Source organism: Prunus avium, chromosome 3, assembly GCF_965620075.1.
Source record: "Prunus avium chromosome 3, drPruAviu1.hap1.1, whole genome shotgun sequence".
Classification (NCBI taxonomy): Eukaryota; Viridiplantae; Streptophyta; class Magnoliopsida; order Rosales; family Rosaceae; genus Prunus; species Prunus avium.
The window spans coordinates 27,277,718-27,300,350 of NC_142286.1; the positions used below are offsets into that span (position 1 = coordinate 27,277,718).

At 38.8% G+C, this 22,633-nt stretch overlaps 2 protein-coding genes and 1 pseudogene across 3 annotated transcripts; 1 reads left to right on the forward strand and 2 right to left on the reverse strand.

Moving 5' to 3' along the window:
* Window positions 1–4,437: 4,437 nt before the first annotated feature.
* Window positions 4,438–6,718, forward strand: LOC110770173 (lanC-like protein GCL2; annotated as a pseudogene). Its single transcript, XR_015834601.1, has 3 exons — window positions 4,438–5,283; window positions 5,451–5,768; window positions 6,272–6,718. The product of XR_015834601.1 is annotated as a lanC-like protein GCL2 (transcript).
* A 1,647-nt stretch (window positions 6,719–8,365) lies between these two features.
* LOC110770174 (epoxide hydrolase 3-like) lies at window positions 8,366–10,593 on the reverse strand. The gene is made up of 5 exons (XM_021974259.2): window positions 10,415–10,593; window positions 10,104–10,318; window positions 9,517–9,687; window positions 9,164–9,399; window positions 8,366–8,867 (listed from the first exon to the last, which is right to left on the reverse strand). The coding sequence occupies exons 1-5, from the start codon at window positions 10,482–10,484 to the stop codon at window positions 8,615–8,617; spliced, it is 945 nt and encodes a 314-aa protein (XP_021829951.2). The 5' UTR covers window positions 10,485–10,593; the 3' UTR covers window positions 8,366–8,614.
* Window positions 10,594–17,366: 6,773 nt separating this feature from the next.
* LOC110770175 (epoxide hydrolase 2-like) lies at window positions 17,367–19,717 on the reverse strand. Its single transcript, XM_021974260.2, has 5 exons — window positions 19,562–19,717; window positions 19,229–19,443; window positions 18,427–18,597; window positions 18,066–18,301; window positions 17,367–17,872 (listed from the first exon to the last, which is right to left on the reverse strand). The coding sequence occupies exons 1-5, from the start codon at window positions 19,629–19,631 to the stop codon at window positions 17,617–17,619; spliced, it is 948 nt and encodes a 315-aa protein (XP_021829952.2). The 5' UTR covers window positions 19,632–19,717; the 3' UTR covers window positions 17,367–17,616.
* Window positions 19,718–22,633: the final 2,916 nt, after the last annotated feature.

Below are 22,633 nucleotides of genomic sequence, written 5' to 3' on the forward strand. Positions count from 1 at the left end.
GAGGGAATATGATACAATCCGTTGTTACTCCGACCTTTTAGAAGGATTGTCTTGGTGACTTGATCCTGTATCACAAACAAGAGATTAGCAGATAACTGTGGAACATGAAATACATATGGCATTTTAAGAGAAGTAGAAGCACATGCAAGGGCAGTAGTGCTAATGTGTTTAATTTTCAAACCTTCTCCATTACCAACAATCACTTGCTCTGTAGATTCACAAGGAGCAACGTGATTTAATGAGGAAATATTAGACACCATGTGATGTGAAGCCCCACTATCTGCAATCCAAACCTGATCAGGCACATAGGAAGTTTGTGCAGTCATAGCAGATAGGTTGGAAGGAGGAGCTTGACCCTAATAGACATAGTTGGATCTATGGAAACAATCTAAGGCTCCATGACCCCTTTTACCACAGATTTGGCATTCAATAACCCGAGATCCATGCCTAGAAGAGCTTGCCTCATGGCGAAAATAACAGTTAGCAGCTGTGTGACCCCGTTTGCTGCATATCTGACATTCAAGAACAATTGCAGATTTCTGAGAAGAGTTGGACGCAAATCGATTTCCTGAGAAAGATGAAGCGGAGGCTCTGCTTTGAAATCTGCATCTTCCAGAACCAACATGATTAGTAAAACCAGAAAAACCTCCATGCGGACTATTGCCAATACCATGATTCTGATGATCATTAAAATGACTAAAACCACCATTGTTACCAAGAACAAGTCTTGAACCAGAATTGCGATCCAACAAAGGCAGAACAGAACAATCATAAGAACCCATATAAGCAACCGGCAAAGAAGATGGAGTAGGCAATAAACCCATACCAGAATTAGAAGAGCCCATAGCATTCACAAAAGCATATAACGAAGAAGACAGAGTAACGAACATCGCAGAGTGAGGAACCAATCGAGCCTCTGCAGTTTGCTCTGTAGCCAGCAATTGAGCGCGAAAATCCTTCAAAGAAATTGGAGAATCCCTAGCAATCAAAACCATCTTGATCATGTCAAATTCCTGAGGAAGGCCATTAAGAGTCGCAATCATAAAGTCATCGTCAGACACCTTAATCCCAGCTTGAACTAATTGATCACAGACTGTTTTCAAACGCAAGAGAAAGCGCTCGATCGAATCTCCACCCTTCTATGCTATCTATAATTCAGTCTTCAAATGATTGATTCGTGCCCTAGAAATTGACGCATAATGATCGGAAAGGCTTAACATACTCGATGGCCTCATCAAAGAGAGTGGCAATGAGCAAACTGAGTAAAGCCTTATCGGTGCGAATCCATTCCTGGTAAGCAGCAGTAACTTCAGACGTAACACCCACCTCATCAACAATTGCAAAGCAAGGAGGAGGAATAGTGGTTCCGTCAAAATGCCCAAAAAGATCATAACCCTGAAGAACGGATTCCAATTGAAAACTCCACTTGAGAAAATTATCGTCTTTGAGACGAAGAGTAATCATCCCAAGCAAACCGTCAATTTTGACCGAAGAAGCAGAAGAAGAGATTGCCATTGATGACCAGAAAATAGAGGAAAACATAAATATAAAAATAAATAAAAATAAAAATAAAAGAGGAAAGAGCAATAGAGACAGAGCAAGAGAAGAGCACAGCGAAGAGATAGACCAGAAAATCGGAAGTGGATCGAAAGTGTCAAGCCACGATGGGCTCTGATACCATCTTAACAAGAAGAAGATGATGAGATTTAGGGAGTTCAAAAGAATAAGGAAGAGAGAATGTAAGAAAGAATATAGCCTTGTAATTCTGTATTTTTTATTATGATTAAACGAATAGTAAAAGCTCAGCTTTAGTACAGTTCTTATCTCCTAATATCACGCTAACAAACTTAACAAATACAGCTAACTCTCACTAACAGACTTAACAGAGAGCACGTGAGCTGCACATGATGAACTAACAGTTTCTTAACTGAACGCATGGTTAACAAAATCAGTATGAGATTCTCGAGTAAAATTGGTTCTTCAGTAGACTCCAGTACAATGTTGAACTCATAGGCAACTTTCTAATTCATTTACTAGCCATTTATCGAACAGAATTTATGACTTATATAATCTTGAACACAATTTATTACTTATTGAACTATGATCGAAGTTGTTTCCCATTAAAACTTGCCCTCGAGACACTCATTGTGTGGAAAAACTGAAGTTGGGGTCATTCTTATATTAAAGTTTGAATTGTTCACATGAAGTGTCGAAATGGTAAATTTACCAAATTTGTCAACCAAATCGCTAACTACTTTTCTCACATAAGTAAGATTTACTTGCATAAAATAGGTCATTTTAAAATCTCACATCTCTTGTGCAAATAGATTTATTATTTTTCCTTAAGATGTCTGTGATGTGGTTTAATGTTTGCATATGGTGACCTGAAAAAGAAAAAAGAAACTTGATTCAACTATTGAAAAAGATTGACAACAAGTTGAACTCTTTAGAAATTAATTAAATAATGTTGTTCTTTATTACATCATGTTCACAATATGGCTAGATCAGGAGTAGTATAATAAATATATTTATGTAAAAGAATGGGCATCCCTCTTTAGTGTCTTAAGAGCCATTTTGTGGTGTGTCCCCTTCTTGGTTATATGTTGTGCTTCTGAAGACTCATTATAATTTTACGACCGCCACCTCTGCACCCCTTCTTCTTCTCACAACCTCTGTTATAAGAGTTGGTTGGTGGAGGCATGCACCGTGAACCCCAGCAACGAAACGGCTGATCATGGCGTACAGTCCCATAACCGAGATACTTTGCATTCGTCATTTCACTGCAAATCGAGCACACCAAGAGAGCAACAATGCAAAGTGTAAATGTCTTGGACATGGCCATTTGATCTTCAAAACAAATTACAAATAGCTCTAGACTTGGATGATGAGGACTATGAGAGAGATAGGAATTTGGAGGAGGCGATGATTATGAGACTGAGAAACCTTCTATTTAATGTGATGTTCTTTGCCAATTTTAGGCAATTTTGCTAGGGATTGAACTTGAATTGTTATTTTTTGTTATTGATTATTGGTGTGGCTTAAAGAGACACGGTGCTTGTATAACTTTGATTGGACTTATGGTTTAAAAGTGCCAAATTTAGAAATTCCAAACATGCTAAGAAAGATTCATAGCTAAACTAGGTACATACTAATCAAAAAAGGAAAAGAAAAATATTTTATTTAGTAATCTGACCTGAAAAGAAAAATATTTTGATTGTTATGCGGTTCATGCATAGTCAGACGACAATTTGTCATTACCCGTAAGAAAATATTACATTTACCAAATTACGGGATCTACGTGTTGTGAAGAAAGAGGCAATTACAGCTCCTCACCCGACATTAACAAAGCAATTGGATGGATGGCCTCGCGACATTGAAATTGCACCTCCTCGCCCACAATTTTTTTATTTATTTTTCTGTCAAGATAATACTTCATTAGAAAAACAGCCCAAGCGGGGCAAATGTCAACAGGAAAGCAAACAGGCAACCCAGGGATGAAGGGACCTCCATCAAAAGGAAAACAGGAAAATAACAAAAGGAATTCTTTACACCCTCGGCCGTCACTTGTGAGAACCTGAACTAAAGAGGGAAGGGGCTAATCAGTCCAACTCAGTTGTCTCACCCTCTCAGGCCCGTTTGGTTCACGGAATGAATTTGATGGGAAATCATTTCCCAAGTCATTTCCCAAGGGGTGGGAAATGGTGATTCCTTTCCCATGTTTGGTAATGCCGGGAAAGTGATCCGGAAATATCACTTTATTTCCTTTCCCATGTTTGTTTTGAGTAGGAATGGAAAACAAATTTTGTTTAGTTTCCCAATTGTACCCCTATTAAAATAATAAAAAAATACCAATAATTGTTGGATAAAAATTGTAATTATGAATTGTTAGTAAGGACAAATTAGTCAAAAAAAAAAGTTAGTCTTACTTTCCCATGGGAAGGGAAAGTGAAACCCAAGTAGGAAGGAAGGATTCACTTTCCCTCCTACTTTCCCATGTGCTAGGCAACGCTTTCCCATGCCTGACTTACCAAACATGGGAAAGCAATTGGTTTCCCATCCCCAAGATTCATTTCCCATGAACCAAACGCCCCCTCAGAAGCCAACGATGTTGCCGCATGGGCAGCTCTATTCGCATTATGCGGGACCCAATTTCATGAAGGGGAATACTAGCAACCTTCTCTCTAACATTCTCTTTTGGACTTTCTCCATTTCTCTCATAACATGTGTCATTTTCTTTACACTTAAAACAATGACATTAATACATCAAACAACCTAACTTTTGTTTTCCATATTTACCCTTATTTGATGTATTGACTTTGCTCTAATTTATTAATTTTTTTACAGCTTTCTTAATACTGTGTAAAAAATTATTATATTAATTTATTAAATATTAAAAAAATAAAAATAAAAAACCTATCTCAAGCCGTTCCCACCTTCTTCCCCAAAGCCCAGCACCTCTATCTTCCCCAAGGTCAGTACTTTTTATTTGTTTATTGTTTTCAAACTGCAAAAGGCTTCCAACATTTGCCACGCTGAGTGGCCCTTTCGACGTGTAACGAGCACAGCTGCTTGAGCTTTTTGTTCTGGGGGTGTCAGAAGCTTCTTGAGCTTGTTCAAGTAACTATTTATCCTACTTCACCGTTCCCCTTCTGTCCTCAAGTTCCAAAAGCAACCCACAAGCTCATCAGCCAGTCGATAATGGCGGACCGGTTCTTCCCAAATATAATGCCAGATTTCGTAGCCGAAACTCCAACTTTACCAACCCAAGAAGCAGAACCCGAAATTGGGTCTGGCTCACTCATGAAACTCCTCTCCATGCCTTACCCATCTCTCTCCGAGCGCTTCAAGCGCACAGCTTTGGACCTCAAAGAAACCATACTCATAGAGACATGGGGAGCCACTGGTCAACACGTCCATGACTTCACTCTCTACGCTGGGGCTCTGGGCACTGCCCTTTTGCTCTTCAAATCTTACCAAGTCACCAGCAACACGAATGATCTGAGTCTTTGTTCTCAGATTATCAAGGCCTGTGACTCTGCTTCTCTTGGTTCAAGGGATGTGACATTCATATGTGGCAGAGCAGGTGTTTGTGCTCTTGGGGCTGTTGCAGCAAAGCACCTCGGTGACTCTGCTTCTCTTGATTATTATTTAGCCCAGTTTAGGGAGATTAAGCTGTCAAGAAATCTCCCTGATGAATTGTTGTATGGGAAAGTTGGGTTTTTGTGGGCTTGCTTGTTTTTTAACAAACATCTTGGCGAGGGTACAATTTCTTCAGCATACATGGTAAGGCTAGTTTCTAATTGATTGTATTAATTTGGGTTTCAATTTTAAGGGGTGGTTAGATTTTCATCCTTGGAAAAATATTATTTTGGATAACATAGATTGAATTTTGATTTTAGTCCTTTTGATTAGGTTAATGTTTGGCATGTACTTTGGTTTGTATAATGTAGAGAGCAGTTGTGGATGAAATTATCAAGAACGGCCGAGCATTGGGCAAGAGAGGAAGATGCCCCTTGATGTTTGAATGGTATGGGGAGAAGTATTGGGGAGCTGCACATGGATTGGCAGGGATTATGGATGTTTTGATGGACATGGAATTGAAGCCAGATGAGGTTGAAGATGTCAAGAGTACTCTCAAATACATGATCGATAATCACTTTCCTAGTGGTAACTACCCTGCTAGTGAAGAAGATAAAAACAGAGATGTTCTTGTTCACTGGTGTCATGGAGCTCCTGGAATTGCCCTCACTCTTGCAAAAGCTGCAAAGGTATTAATTTTGATGTTTACAGTTTCACTTGACACCGATTTTATTTGTCTGAAGAAGCCGTTGATATTTTTGGAGAGATGATACTACAAAGTTCAACATTCATTGACTAATTACGATTTACAACACATCAAATAGTTTAATGCATTTGACTTGAAAATAATTTATGTGCCTTTTCTGTTCAAACGATTACGAGATTCTCGAGTAATACTGGTTCTTCAGTACACTCCAGTACAGTGTTGGACTCATTGGCTTGTAATATTTAGGCAGCTTTGTAATTCATTTACTAGCCATTTATCGAACATAATTAAGGAATTCTACAATCTTGGACACAATTCATTACTTACTGAACTACAATTGAAGTTGTTTCCCGCTGAAAGTCACGTCTCCTCAAGATGACATACGGAAGGGGTTTTCATTATTTAATTCTTTATGTTATTCACTGTTAACTTGCATTTTCTTTCCTTTATGAGTTTATCTACTGATAAAGATATGGTAAACCCCAGGTTTTTGGAGATAAAGAATTTATGTAAGCAGCTGTTGATGCAGCAGAGGTGGTGTGGAAACGCGGACTGCTAAAGCGAGTTGGCATTTGCCATGGCATTAGTGGGAATGCATATGTGTTCCTTTCGCTCTACCAACTGACAGGAAATCTAGGGTTCTTATACAGAGCCAAAGCTTTTGCGTGTTTTCTAGTTGATAGAGCTCACAAGCTTATATCAGAGGGAGAGCTCCATAGAGGTGATAGCCCTTACTCCTTGTTTGAAGGGGTTGGCGGTATGGCTTATCTTCTTTTGGACATGATTGAACCTTCTCAGGCAAAGTTTCCTGCTTACGAACAGTAAACTGTGTTTGTAAGAGGGAAGGGGAAGCCTCCTTTTGTAAAATTACCGTCACTCGTTGCAATTTATACTGAGTATATATGACAACTTTTCTGACCAGGTACCAGAAAATGTACATCTCCATTTAGTTAAAACTGCAGTAGTCTCTCTATTATCTGAATTTAAGTTTCACCAGTAGCAGCTAAAACTTTGTTTTGGAGAATATTTAATCTGCTGAAACTTCTCCTTGATCAGTTGGGGGCTGTTTTAATAACTTTCCCCCAATGCGAATGAAGCCACGCATTATTATGCACCCTTCACTTGTTCTTTATTCTTTCGTGTTTTGAATGGCCTTCTCTGTTGCCTAATTTTTAATATGATAACCTACGGCTTTATGCATCCTAGAGAAACCAAATGCCAGATACAGGAAATCAAAGTCCTCTATTACTTATATTGCAACCAAGTTGAAGGTCTCAGAATTCTAACCAACTTGTACTTTAGATGGCGATCTATACTAAAACAATAGAGCAGGACGATATTGCACAAGGTGGACCCTTTTCCTTTTTTTATAGGTTCTCTTTCTTATTGCCTATTTCAGAAAATATATGCATTTATTTTGAACCCATGTATATTTTCATGTAATGTGCATGCATTGGAACAGATCAGTTACATTCTTTTCTTTTCCCTTTTTAGGCACACGATTGGTTTTGTTTTATACACGCATTTCATGTTCTGGTGTAAACCAATGTATATACATGCATCCATACTATTTAATTGTCTTGTATTGTGGAGAAGACAGAACCATAAATCTCATACCATATCTATTGGAGTCACCTTTTCCCCTCCAAACATTGACAGTCTGTTAGGCCAAGTAGATAAGACAATTAGAAACATATGAAAAAAAAATTTGCTCTTGGGACCTCCAGGATCATGCAAAGTCACAATGCTTTTGGCTCTTGTGGAAAAACCTGTCAGCAATATAAAGGTTAGTAGCTTGTGGGTGGTGCAATATTGTTCACAAGTATATGATGTGCATAGATATTCCTATCGTGAAATCCTTTTTTCGTTGTTTATTTTAACTTCAAATTTGCAATTCTACATAGTGGAGTAAGTACTACAGGAAATAGATAAGATGTACAGTCCTTGGAGCCTTTTAATAATGACCTATAGTCACTTTAATGCATCATGTGGGTTGCTTTGTAGTTGCAGTCTAGTATGGCGTAACAGGGAAATAAGTCACTGCTTCCACGGATGAATTTTCTATCTTAGTGTTAATCAAAGAGTACATTTTAATTTTCCTCTTTGATCTTATTTTGCCACCTCAGGGACTAATAGATCATTCGATTCGCACCTGGCAATGTGTTTGTCAAGGAAAGCTTCTGGTCTGGAAATGTGTTTTTTTCTGGAATGGAAGTAGTATCCAGATTTAACACAAACTTCTTCATTGATTCATTCTGTTTGTAGTAATCCTCAGGGTATTTTATAGCATGATGGAGTGGAAGTCAATCTATGAAACAAAAGTATGTAGTAGGATGGACTGTGAACTAAATGTATGAACCAGGATTGTGTCAGGCGCATGCTAAATTTTCTCTTTCGGCAAGGACATACTGCCGATTTTAAATGTTTGCACTGGTAAGTCAGCTCATTATTTTGCTCTAATTTTGGATGCGAGCAATTAAAGTTTTTCTTAGTTTTACTTTTAAACTCATATAGGTTGTTGGCTACATGTACATTGCTGTCACACCTAAATTAAAATGAACTGATTATAAGCAGGGTATCAGAAAACAAAAATATAAGTAGAGAATCCTTATTTGGATGGACCTCATATGTCCATCATAAGCAGTTGAATAGTGGACATTGAAGGTCATAAATACATTTCCAGATTGAGAAGCTAACACAATAGGGGCATGAATTTCTTTATTCCCCAATATGTAATGTAAGGCCCAGCCTTTTTAGCATATGCCATATACGGTATATTATTTCCTCTCCTATATTATATTGTCCTTAGCCACACTGAGAGTATCGATGTTAGATACCATGTTTGTCAAGGAAACTGAGAATTAGCTGATTGACTTGATCCGGCAATTGCTCGTGCACAAAGTGGTTTCCTTCAGCGATGAATATAATGTCCAAATCAGGCACAAAATGCTTCATTGCTGTTCCATTCCGTATGTAGTCCTCCATCCCCGGAAATTTTAAGAAGTAGTCCTTCTCACCCATGATAAGCAGTGACGGAGATGAGATTTTTGGATCAGTTGAACCGTAATCCAGTGCTGAAGTTCTGCATCAATGGAAGGGAACTGTCATTAAATTACAGTTTGGGAGATGTTTTATTTTAAATGGTATTTGGTTATATGGTTTTTTCAATGTTGCAAGGAGAATAAGAATAATATGGCAGACTAGGACACTATGAATTCCCCACTTCACAATCTTACCTTAGCAACCACTCTATATTTCCTTGTGCTGTATTTATTTATTTTATTATTGGGAATCAGGACAGGCAGGTTGGAGCTGTTGGAAAAAATAAGTCATGTCCTGGGAGAACAGAATGCAAAAGTTATCTTTCTTGTTACCTACCTGTATGGAACTTGCAATGGAAAACGGAATCCAGATTTCTCATATAAAGATGAATAGACTGCAAGATCATCCTCGGAGAACCATGGTGGTAGAGGAGTTGCAGGGTCAAACAAGTCCATGATTTCTTGATCAGCAGCTGCTACTGGGACCTCACTTCTGGAGAAGAGAATGTAGATGTTCCTTATCACAGTATTAACATCAAAGCGGCCAAAATCTGCTTCTGCTCGCCCTGGTTCCTGGAATTAGTTAAGAATAACGGTATCATTAGTACAGAGTTAAACCTTGTGATGATTAGAACAGGTCCAATGAAAAATTTTGTTGACAAAATAAAGATCTTAATAAAATGAATATACCTGCCACCTTGTTATGTAGAAGCCATCGGGGAATAGATGATTTTGGACACCAGAGAGACCTGGTTGAATGAAAGGAATACCTAGTGTTATGATGCCAGATACCCGCTCTGGGTAGAGAGCAGGTACTAGGTATGCAGGCAGAGCTCCGAAATCCTTCCCAACAAGAAAAGTCTGGTTTCCATATTCAAAAATTATAAATGTTTAGTCTATAAGCATAAAATGAAGTTCAAAGTTCATATATATTCACAGAGACAAATATATGTCTAATACTTCTCATGTCTGGATGTATTGGTGGTCTTAAGCTTACGACCCCTCATCCATGTATCAACCGGGTCAAATATAGTGGAATTTTGTAGCCTAGATTGATTGGAAACCCGAATTTTGGTGTTCTTTTTGTAATTTTTATTCCAATGGCAGAGTTCATTGTTTTAACGTGTAGAATCATTGTTTCAGAAATGTTTAGGGTTTAGCTCTCCGCCCAAAACTTTGAGAGCTAAACATTATGCGCCAGCTGATAAACAGGTACCACCTGCCCTGCAGATGGTGGAAAAAAGAAGCAGCAAAATCTTTAAGAAGAATGGATCTACCTTGTTAATCCCCAAAGAATCCAAAAGGGCAACAACATCATCAGCGAGGTCTTTGAAGGTTCCCTTTTCGGGTTCAGCTGGCTGCTCCGAAAGTCCATAGCCCCTGAAATCAATGGCTATTGCCCTGTACCCTTTGTTTGCCACAGCAAGCATTTGATGCCTCCATGTGTACCATATTTCTGGAAACCCATGCAAGAAAAGCACCACTTTCGGACCTGCACAAATACTCACTACTGTAAGTGCAAGCAGGGAAACAAAAAAATTGAAGAAAACAGTTGTTATCCGGTGGTTATCAGAATTTTGGATCTCACCGTGTCCAATTTCCGCTACATGAAGCTTTAGTCCTCTTACTTCCACATTTCTGTGTTGTATCTGTTCCATGAGAGCAAGAAAGAGAGACTCTTGAGTGAGAGGAGAAAATTAAATAAGAGAGGATGGCAGACAGAATAAGTAAATAGATAATGTCAAGAAGTCAAGCGTTTGTTTCTTGTCATTGTTGTCAAGCATTTGTTTTAATTCCGCCTTTCATTGTTTTAAGCGTATGTCAACAAAACCATGTACTACTTTGAGGATTGTGAAAAATTCCAGGGTTTGCAATGACTGCCACTCAATGTTCAAGTTGATAGCTAAAATTACCAAAGGAAAAATTTTAGTCTTTGGATTTGACAAGGGATTTTCACTGTTTTGTCGATTTCTGGCTTTGTAAATTGTTTATATATTTTTTCTTTAGATTAATTACATAAAAGTACTCAACCTTTAGGGGTCGTTTCAAAAAAGTACCAAACCTTAAAATGGTGGCCGGGTGGCAATAACATAATTCTTGGAGTCCATGCAAGAACAAAACTTTAGGGCCTGGACAGAAATCTGAAATCTTTTTTTCTTTTTTTTTTTGTGGGTCTGAAATCTGAAATCTTAATCACAGAAAAATCTGCCATACTTTCCAATATATTGATTCGAACAAGGTGGCCTGTGAAATATGTAATGTAGGGGCCCAACTTTTTAGCTAAAGTAACATAGAGGACAATTTTTACTCTTCGGGAATACGTTCTCCTCAGGCATATTGAGCATCTTTATTAGATGCTATGTTTGTCAAGGAAACTGATAATTAGCTCATTAACTTGCTCTGGAAGTTGCTCCTGCACAAAGTGGCTCCCTTCTTCAATGAATATAAATATCCAAATCGGGCACAATATGCTTCACTGCCCCAGTTCGTATGTAGTCCTCGATCCCCGGAAATTTTAATAAGTAGTCCTTCTCACCCATGAATCCATGATAAGCGCAATGGTGGAGCTGAGACTTTTGGATAAGTAGTCCTCCTCGCTCCGGGCCTACAGTTCTGCATCAATGTAAGGGAACTCTAATGAAATTATTACTTTTTGGGAGAATTTTTTTTTTCTTTCTCTAAATTGATTTACACTGTTTGGTTTGTTGGGTATGTTGAGGAGAATAAGCATCATATGTCACACTAGGACAATATGAATTTGTATGGAGTTTTGGTGTGGGAAGTGAAAAATATAGCCAGGTATTTATAGAAAAAAATTTCTGAATTTTTTTGTCTTTTTTTTATTTAATTTATTTAAATTTCTTTTCCTCAGGCTAGCCTTTGTTGATGTGGGTATTAATACAAGACTAAGCTGCCTTTGGCAAAAGGCAACATAGGGAACATCATCAGGTCAGCCCTAAATTTTTGGGCTCGAGCTGGGCTTTTTCAGGCTTTTTATTTTTTTGGGCCAGATTGGGCCGAGGTTTGAAAGGGATAGGCCCGAGCCCGCCCATAAGACCGGGGCTAAGTGGGCTTTTTGGGTTGGGTTAGGCCACCCATTGCCTTTTTTTTTGCCTTATATTGCCTTTAATGCCTTGCCTTATTTCCATTCCAAACATTTGAGTGAATGTCTTGTCTTTTTATATTACTCCATTTACTTAAATTTACAATATAAATAGGAAAATAATTTTCCCACTCCCCTTTTATCCACCTACACTCCTTTTTGTTTAGAAAAATGGAGTGTGAGTGGATAATAAGGGAGTGGGAAAATCAGTGCCCTAGAAATACGGAAGTACCCCCATTTGGATTCAATTAAAAATACTAGAAAATAAAATTCCCAACAAATCAAAATATGAAAATCCAATTTAAGTATAAGATACAATTTATATCAATATTGATACCTCAATAAGTAAATGTATACTTTATACTAAAATCTCATAAATCGTGTTTGCTTATTTAAGATGTAAGGAATATAAACCGCCAAAATATCATTGAAAACATTAGTATTTCAAAAGTCCATTTTTCATACTTAGTCAAATTTTGAGAGAAAACAGTTTTTCAAGTAGATGTGTGTTGGGGTCTTTTTCCGTCGGAAGGCTTGTCCGGGCTTGTTGATTCTCGAACCGCCGTAGAGTGGTGGATTAAGCCTTCGTTGCCCCTTTTTCTGAGTTAGCGAGGACTAGGCCCAAAGCATCCCGAGGAAAAAGCATGTCCCAGGGGGTACTCTGTTCTTCTTCCAGCGGCTGCGTGTTTGATGTTGACGTTTCCAGCAGCTTGACGAAAAGTTGAAGATGACTTGCTGATGTAGATCTAAGATTATATTAGCTTGGCATGAGAGCTTGGAGTGTGGGAGCTAAAGATTCACAAGTTTAGCAAATGAGAATGCATGTGCTTGGCTTGGTGTTGGATATACTTGAGTTTGAGGTGTTGATGATTTGTTATTTGTGGCTATGGCTATGGCTATGGTTATGGGGATTTAAGAGTTTCAAGAGGAGGATGGGAGGAAAAGCTTGAGGCTTGAAGGCTATGGTATTTATAGCTTGGAAGGGTATGAGGAGGAAGGAAAATCTTGGTTGGGATGGTTGAGGAATAGCTGGGATGACTGCTGGAATGCTTGCAACAGCCAAAGGGAGAAAGGAAAGTGGTTCGATGGTTGCTGGGGGCTTAAGCAACCAAGAGATGTTGGTTGACAGCTGCTGGGATGCTTGCAGCAGTCAAAAGATGGAGGTTGATGGCTGGGATGGCTGCTGGAATGCTTGCAGTAGCCAAAAAGAGAAAAGAAGATGAGTTCTCCTGGTTGTTGAGAAGCTTGCAACAACCAAGAGAGGCTGGTTTTGGCTGGGCAAATGCCTCCCAATTTATAGAGGGGAAAGACTCTCTTTGGTTTCCAATAGGTAAAATGAAGTGTTGGAACTAGTTTATTTCCTATGGGTAAAAGGGAGCATTGGGACTTTCTTATTTCCAACGAGTAAAGCTAAGCATTGGAAAATGACTATTTCCAACGGGTAAAGGGAAGTGTCAGAATTGGCTTGTTTCCAATGGGTAATAAGGAGTGCTGGAAAAGGCTTATTTTCAACGGGTAAAGCTAGGCATTTGGAAAATGACTATTTCCTATGGATAAAAGGAAATGCTTGGAAAATATCTCATTTGCTTACCAACATTGGAGAACTCTAAGTAATGGGCTTGGACTTTGGTGCTCCCAAGTAGCTAACCCAAAGTCTCTATTATCCAAGAGCTTCCGTGGGCCTTGTGGACCTCCGTAACCTTCCACACCACAATCTCTCATGCAAGCCCCGTAACCACATGACTTGGGTTCATGTAAGCTTGATAGGTGATTGACATATGAAAAATGTATTATTGGCTTTGCATGGCATGGACACTATTATTCATTTAATGAATTAATTCCCAAAATATAGCTTGGATTAACGCATGACCAAAATTATATGTTATATCGGGCCTTAAATGTCTTTGGGTTTCTCGTGACTTTTTTGGGCCTCAACATTAGCCCCCTTGATTATTGGGGCCATGAAGTGGCAGCGAGATGGGCCAAATAATCAATTTCAGCCCAGAATAATTGGCAGTGGCATGGCATGGACACTATTATTTATTTAATGAATTAATTCCCAAAATATAGCTTGGATTAACGCATGACCAAAATTATATGTTATATCGGGCCTTAAATGTCTTTGAGTTTCTCGTGACTTTTTTGGGCCTCAACAATGTGTAGTAAATGGGTGGGCCTACTCGGGTTGGGCCATGAGTGGGCCTACTAGGGTCGGGCCGCGCCATGAGTGGACTTACTCGGGTCGGACTGGAAATTTCAAATCCTAAGTCCAAACCTTACCCAACCTTAAAACGGACCGGGCCAAACGAGCCTAACCATCATACCATACTAGGTTTTGACCCATCAAGTCTCATGACAGGACCCGCCTCGAATTCCTCAGAATCCGTGACAGATCCTGTGGTATTTCTGACATCAAACTGATGCCGGGCCCACTTACAAACATCATAGCCTCTTTTCTAAATCAAGGAAAAGAGTGACGAAACTTTCTTCTGAAATTTCGGCAGAATTTCCCCTAAAAAACGGAATTTTTCCAAATTTTTAACCTGTCAAATCACAGTTAAATAGTCCCAACAACAACATGCACAATGTAGAAACACACAATTTACATATTAGGCCTCCGGCCTTACATTCAACCCTAACATGGGCGATCGATAACATAGCAATTCTAAAGGAATTCAATTTACAAAAGAAAGTAAAGTTCAACGGAATAGAAACAAGTAAAAAAAATTGTCCTACAAAAGCTCGAGGCTAGGAAGTTCAAGACTTGGTTTGGCCGCTCAACTCAGCTCAAGTTACTGCCTGGGGGGCACAAAACAGAAAACTTGTGAGTGGACAAAAACAAAGTTTTATTATATCTGAAAACAACATACTAATCCCACCATTTGGAAAATGATGCAGAAAACATGCAATTGAAACCCAATGTATTCGTATATAGTCCAATAAAACTAAGGTAATCCCCATATCCCATAATAGTATACTAATACACAAACACACTCTACACCCTTCCCGCGAGCGAGGAAGGATCCTCACAGATAAACAAGAACGAAGGTATATGTACATATATATATATATATATATATATATATAACCAATACCAAACTTGTACCGGGGAAACAATCCAACCAGAAGATTGTTTAACTAGACCACATGGAAAAATCCTCAATTGACCATGTGGCTACGAAGCCGTCCAACCGGGGTACTGGGCTCACCAGCACGTACAGTAGAATCCTCAATACTCATACACCTCAGACAAGTCCTACGCACGCAGACTAACCCCGTTAAGGGTCTATGAAACATCTCGTCAAGGGTGCCCAGGTTCTAACATATCCGAGTATCCCATAATTCCAAGTATCCAATTCAAGTATTCCAAATCCGGGGAGGTACATAGGGTAGTGCCTAAAGCACTCGATACTAGTATAGACCACAACCCCAATCCCATTCCATAATCTCTTTCTAACAATCCCATGTACCCATCCCATATCTAAGTCTAAATAGTAACTCTCAAAAATAGCATATATCAATTCAAAATAATCACAGTCTGTAAATATACAAATATACTTCCAATACTCCCATAACAATATTATATTCAAACATTGAAATAATATAATGAACTCATTATGCATAGCTTTTCATCTTTGAAAATAATGATTATTATTTAAAAACAAAGTCCACTCACAGATAATCCAAAGCTGCTTGACCCCGAGAGGATCCCGCCTGTTGAGTACGCTAAACTGGAGTACCTATTGAAGAACACGAGGACTATAAAGCGTTTCAAACGAGAACTTTAAATATAAACTCTTAGTTTTCTAGGGATTCAAAGTGTGTATGACGAACGGGAAGTTTCTAAGGTTCAACTACGCGTTTCAAATGGTGGAATAACCTCGGAAGACTCTCGGTCAACCGGGCCCACAGAGCCCACAACCTCCGATTTTCGATCCGAAAGTTCCTATGGGTTCAACAAAGTTTACCAAACACGTCCTACAAGTTTGGTCCAGATCGAGCGGTCGGATCGCTCACGATCACACGATCCGACGGTCACCATTTTACGTAATCTTTGAATTATTGATTCGGAGTATCCGAGACTCCGATTCTTGATCCGCGAGTCCTACACAATCCTAGAGGTATCTAGATCAACATATTTGGAAATGGAGTCGATCAAACTGTCCAAACATATCGAACCCGGATAACGCCTAATATGCGTAAATCTGATCGACCGTCAAACGATAACCAAATTCAAATCTGAGCATACCTTCATGCTCAGGACAACATGGGGAACATTTCATAACCAAATGGGCCACCCAATCATGGCCCACGCGCCCCCACATGCTCGGGCAGCGTGTGATGGCTTGAGTAAATTCCGACGACTGGAAATTTCTCAAAACACCCATCAATACCTATACCTACGTGATCAGGAGAACTAGTGGAGCAACTTTTGTTCTTGAGCCATGGCCAAAAAATGGCCGGAACTTGCCGGAATTTTGGAGCTGAAAACCGGCCAAAACTTAGATCGTAAAATGAGTTTCAAAACTTCAAAATCTATCATAACCAACCCAGCCATTAGCTAGATCATGTTGAAAGGATGAGAAAGCATACCTGGATCGACAAAAATGGTGGTCGAAATCTTCGAAAACGACACCGAAAATTTCGACTAAAAATCAGCATGTTTCGAGCTTTTTCCGGCGACTGGGGCTGCCGGCTGCAGTGGGGATGGGGCGGGATGAAGGGAGGGAAGTGGGCCGATTCGTTTGGGACCAATCCCGTCGCAATTGGTGGCCAGACATGGGTGTTGCCTGCCAAAACAGTGGCCGGCTGGAGGGGGGTTTTGCGCGAAGAAAGAGAGAGGTGAGGTCGGGGAGAGAGAGAGAAGAATCTTGTGGTTTTAAAATTCCAATTTTGAAATATTTACGGTTGTGTCACTGCACTTCCGTTAATCGTAACTTTCTTCGTTACAACTCCGATTTGAGCCCACTACATGTCTACGAACTAGTATTGACGCGCTCTACGTAACAGTGCCATTCAATTCCCCAAAATCTTACCAGATTAAAAAATTAACCAAAATAACCATATCCCAAAGACAAAATTGTAATTTCATAATTAAATAAATTAAATTATTTAAATAAATAGTTAAAATTGGGTCAGGTTGTTACATCTTAGGCTACCCATTTCGGCCCGCGAGCCGCGAGCCAAATTGATACTCCCTAAGGCAATCGGTGGGTTACATGAGAAATTTAAGCTTCGGAGTTTAAAAAAGTGTGACTCCAATTGGATTAAAGTTGGTCACTTCGAGATTCTGATTATGATGCCACACCAATAAAATATTGGAGAATTGTTCGTTTGCTGGTGTGTTTTATTGTTGGATTTATTGGTGTCATTTGTGCCTTGGATATGCAGGCTGGGTTTTGGTCAGCATCCTTCTTCTTTCTTTCCTTTTATTTTAATAAATTTGATTGACCCAAAAAAATTACAAACATTTGTCTCCACAATTATGCACGCTGCAATGGGAATATGCTCCATGTAGAATCGCCCTGATTTTATACTTCAATTGGACCCTTTTGTTGTTTATAGAAGAACAGGGGCAGGAGTATATTTATTCCTCTATATGTCTTGTAAGGCGTAGCCTTTTCAGCATATGTCGCATTATTTGCTGCCCTAGAAAATATTGCTCTTAGGCACATTGAGCATCTACATTAGATGCCATGTTTGTCAAGGAAGCTGGTGATTAGCTGATTAACTTGCTCTGGAAATTGTTCCGGCACAAAATGAGTCCCTTCTGCAATGAAATTAATGTCCAAATCAGGCACAAAATGCTTCACTGCACCAGTGCGCATGTAGTCCTCGACCCCCGGAAACTTTAAGAAGTAGTCCTTCTCACCCATGATAAGCAGCGATGGAGCTGAGATTTTCGGATCAGTTAAATGGTAATCCTCGGATGAACGTCTGGATCTGTGGAAAGAAACACTTATGAAATCATATGTTCGGAGATGTGTTATTTATGGAATTAGATTATATTGTTTTTGGATGTTTTATCTTAGGAACCGCACTATTTTCTGTCTCTATTTCTCCTTAGAACTGTTTTGGAGAAAGAAGGTCATGTCCTGTGGAAACAGAATGCAAAGGTTTCTCGGCTTTTACTTACCTGTATGGAATTTGCAATGGAAAATGGAGTCCGGATTTCTCATATAAAGATGCATAGGCGGCAAGATCTTCCTCAGAGAACCATGGTGGTAGAGGAGTTGCAGGGTCAACCAAGTCCATGATTTCTTGATCATCAGCAGCTACTTGGAGCTCACTTCCGGAGAAGAGAATGTAGATGTTCCGTATCACTGTCTTCACATCAAAGCGGCCAAAATCTGCTTCTGCCCGCCCTGGCTCCTAGAATTAGGTAAGAATAGCAATGTCAGTACATAGGTCATGAACCTTGTAATACGACAAATACAGATCGATGCGGTGAAACATTTGACAACAAAATCAAGATGCTGATGGGAAAATGCATGTACCTTGAACCTTGACATGTAGAATCCTTTTGGGATGAGATGAAATTGGACAGGAGAGGCATCTGGTTGCATGAAAGGAACACCTACTGTTATCATGCCAGAGACCCGCTGTGGGTGGACAGCAGGTATTACGTATGCAGGGAAAGCTCCAAAATCCTTCCCAACAAGGACAGCCTGGTTTCAACAATTACAGGTTAAAAATTTTGAGGCAACATGAATTGTATGAGTTCAAAGTTTTGTGTAGAGACTTCTAAAGTTCGTGAAGTAACGATTGATCGGCTAGGAAAAATTTGGTGACATTTTGCAGCCCAAATTGGTCGGCTGCCGGGTTTTGTGTTTGTTTTGTAATTTTACTCCAATTTGGACATAATTAGATTACATTATGGTGCAGAATAGCCAGTTTAAAGAGAATGCAGAGCTTAGCTCTATGCCCAAAACTTAGTATGCTAAAAACAACTCCTGCAAGGGACTTGTAGCTCAAGTAGTTATGAGCATTTATCCCTGCATCCATAGTCCTAGGTTCGATTCCCCCCTCCCCCAATATCGCTTGTATCAAAAACAAATCTCTACTACCATGACACCATCTTATTTGTTTATATATCTACGCTGACTTTATTTGAGCCTCATTTATTTATGTCACATAGTTGGTATTGAAAAGTTCATGTAGTACTATTCTTAAAAATATCGACACAAATTATAACTACAAAAGTAATGATATCATAGATCTCTATTGCTTTTTCCTAACCAAAAAAAAAAAAACAAATATATAGGCCCTGCAGTCTAATTACTTCTGATGAATATTTACCTTGTCAATGCTCAAAGAATCCAAAAGGGCAACAACATCGTCAACAAGGTCTTTGAGGGTTGCCTTTTCTGGTTCAGCTGGCTGCTCAGAAAGTCCATAGCCCCTGAAATCAATGGCTATGGCACGGTGGCCTTTGTTTGCCACAGCAACCATTTGATGCCTCCATGTGTACCATATTTCCGGAAACCCATGTAAGAAAAGCACCACTTTTGGACCTGCAGAAGCAGAAGCAGAAACAGAAACTAGTGTAAGAAGTCAAAACAATGATGGATGTAAAAATATTAAAGAAAACAGTGAAATGGGGTAAGGTGACTTTAGAAATTTGGATCTTGCCGCTTCCAATTTCAGCTACATGAAGCTTTACACCTCTCACTTGCACATGTCTATGCTGGATCTGTTCCATGAGAGCCAGAGAGATTCTTGGTGAGCTAGAGCACTCAGAGAAGAGACAATGAAACAAGAGGGAATGAATTAGAAAATGATTCGCCAAGCGTTTGCTTTAACTTTTAATGGTCATCTCTCGTTGTTTTCTATTTTTGTTGAATTCATGCTGTTTTTCAATTGGAGAAGGCAATTAAATGTGGTATTAAATTATATTGTTCCAATCAGTCAATCTTTTTGTATGTCTATTTTACCCTCTTAATTGTTGCACATGAGTTATGAATTTTAGTACAAGCAAAGGGCAAAATTGGCACTCACATGCAAAATTGGCACATGAGTTATATGTATCTTAATTTTGTGCATTATATAGTGTCAAATTTTGTGCATCTGAGTTATGATTTTTCTTTTTTGGTCATAAATGTTCAAAATTTAGGAGTAACAAATGCATCAAAGAATCAAATGCAGTCTTCTTCTTATTCCACACTGGAAAGAACGTTACTTAATTAATAAAATTAACAAATTCCATTTTCAAGAAGTATATTGGGCTGAACAAGCTCGCATTAATTGGCTCAAATTAGGAGATTCTAATAATAAATATTTTCATGTTGGTGTTACTGTTGGACGAAATAATAATCTTATTACTAAAATTAAATCAAATTTAGATATTTGGATTACTAATCCTACGGAAATTGTTTACGGTTTTGTCAATGAATATCAATCTTGTTTTTGGTATGAGTACTATCTTTCTATTTTTTGGCGTTATTAAAAAAAATTTGGAACTTTTACACCACGACCCCATGATGTAACAATCATGGTTCCATCTTTGCAAATGAAAGAGATAAACAACATATTAAGAAAGAAAAAAAAATCTCTTGAAATATTAATACACAAATATAATTAACAAACAATTGATATATGAGTTCACATTTGTATATCCAAAGAGGGATGGCAATTTTCCCTACGGGTAAGGGTCTTCGTGGGGATTCGACCCTAATGGGTCAGGTATGAAGGACAAAAAACGGGTATGGGGACGGGTACGGGGAATTCTTTGGGTATCGTGTTTGGGGAGGGGCGGGAATGGTATTTTAATCCCCAACCCGAACCCTCCCCGTTTTGATGAGGTATATATATATATATATATGCTATTAAAGTGATTGTACTGATTAAGTTTTATATTTTATATTATTATATTATATACTTGTATAATTTAGACAAATCTTAAGCCACACTACTTATTTGCTCTTGTTTGTTCTTATTTGTTTAGTTAACTTCCAATATATATATATATAAATATTCTACTTATTTGCTCTTGTTTGTTCTTATTTGTTTAGTTAACTTCCAATATATATATATAAATATTCTTATATTGTCTTGTAAGTATGTATTATATATATATATACAGAAATTCTCTTATGTGGACATCCGGACATTATTATCGTGCGGACGCCGTGTATTTTGTATTACCCCTCTCTGTTTTCCTGCCTGTTTACAATAGGATCCACACGATAATAACGTGCGAACATCCGGATAAGAGAATAACTGTATATATATATATTCATTATCTTGCTTTAGTATTTTGTTTTCTTCAACAAAGTAGTTATATATTGATTTTTTCTTCCTTGTTGGGGCAGGTCAGGGAATCCATTCCCTAACGAAGGTGGAGATGAGGAATCCCCGATATGAATATTGAGGATATGAAGGTGGGGATGGGGGAAAAAGCTTAAGAGGGATGGGGATGGGAATAGCATACCCACCCCCGATTCGACCCATTGTCATCCCTACCAAAGAGCAGAGTTAGAATGTAATACAAAGGGAGTTGTATACTATTGATACCCAATACGACCAGTGCCTGATAAAAAGAGCCCAATAGCCAGCCCTCGCCACTTAAGAACGTGAAAAGGCCCAAAAGGCTAAAACAAGGCCCAAAAAGCCCATTATTGTACGCTAAGGAGGCCCAATGAATAATGGGGCAGACTAGGCCTGTCTAATTCATGGGTTCGGTCCTATAGGTACAAAGCGTGGAACACACCACCCTTAGCGTGCCCCAGTGCCCACGCGCTTCGCCTAAAAGCCCACGCACTGCTTACTCAAAAGGACCAATTAGCCCACAAATATTCCACCAGCACATAATTCCCTCAAAATGAGGGACACATGTTTGCCTACAAGTACAACTGACCTGTTAAACCATATAGGCTGCATATATTAAAATATTAACCTTGAATATAAGCCATTGATCCTGCCAAGATAGATGAACCAGTTTGTCGCCAAGATCTTCTTCTCAAAACTGATTCCTTGTGCATGAATTCTAGATGGGGTTTGAATACTTTAGAGCTTGTTTTTATCGGCTGACAAGGAGAAATTTTTAAATGTTCCAGGTACACCACGTGTCTGGTGTACCATCCAATAAACATAGAACATGTGGAATTGTTATCCAACTTACTGCATTTCTTCTTATGACATGTGGCAGACTGCATTGAACATATTCCATATGTCTTCCGTCTATTGGATGGTACACCAACCACGTGGTGTACCGGGAACACTCAAAAATTACTCACAAACAAGGGACTTGGTATTTATAAGCAAAAGCTCAAGTCTCCTTGCCCACTATCAAGGGTTCAAAACCAGTTGGGAGCACTTTATGGTCAGAGGCAAGCCAATACCGAGCATGAATTAATCTCACCCTTCGAATGTGGGGACACATCATGGTATTTACTGAAGAAAAAAAAAAGCATGTCATGTTATGATTTTAGCATATGCTATTATTGCTGCAGAGAGTTTTTCTCGTGAGAGGGAGAGAGAAGGGTCGGGGTAGGGATAGGAAAGACAAAAAGGAAAGAGGAGATGTGTCCTAGGTTGTGGGCCCTTTTTTATTTTATATTTTATTTTGACATAAATGTTAATTAAGGTTAACAATGGGACAAGTGTCACTGTTTAAGGGTGGTGATGAGCATACATCTTTGATTAAAGCGGTGAGCAAAAATGCTCCAATTCAATAGATGCCAAAATATTTCAATTAATTGAACT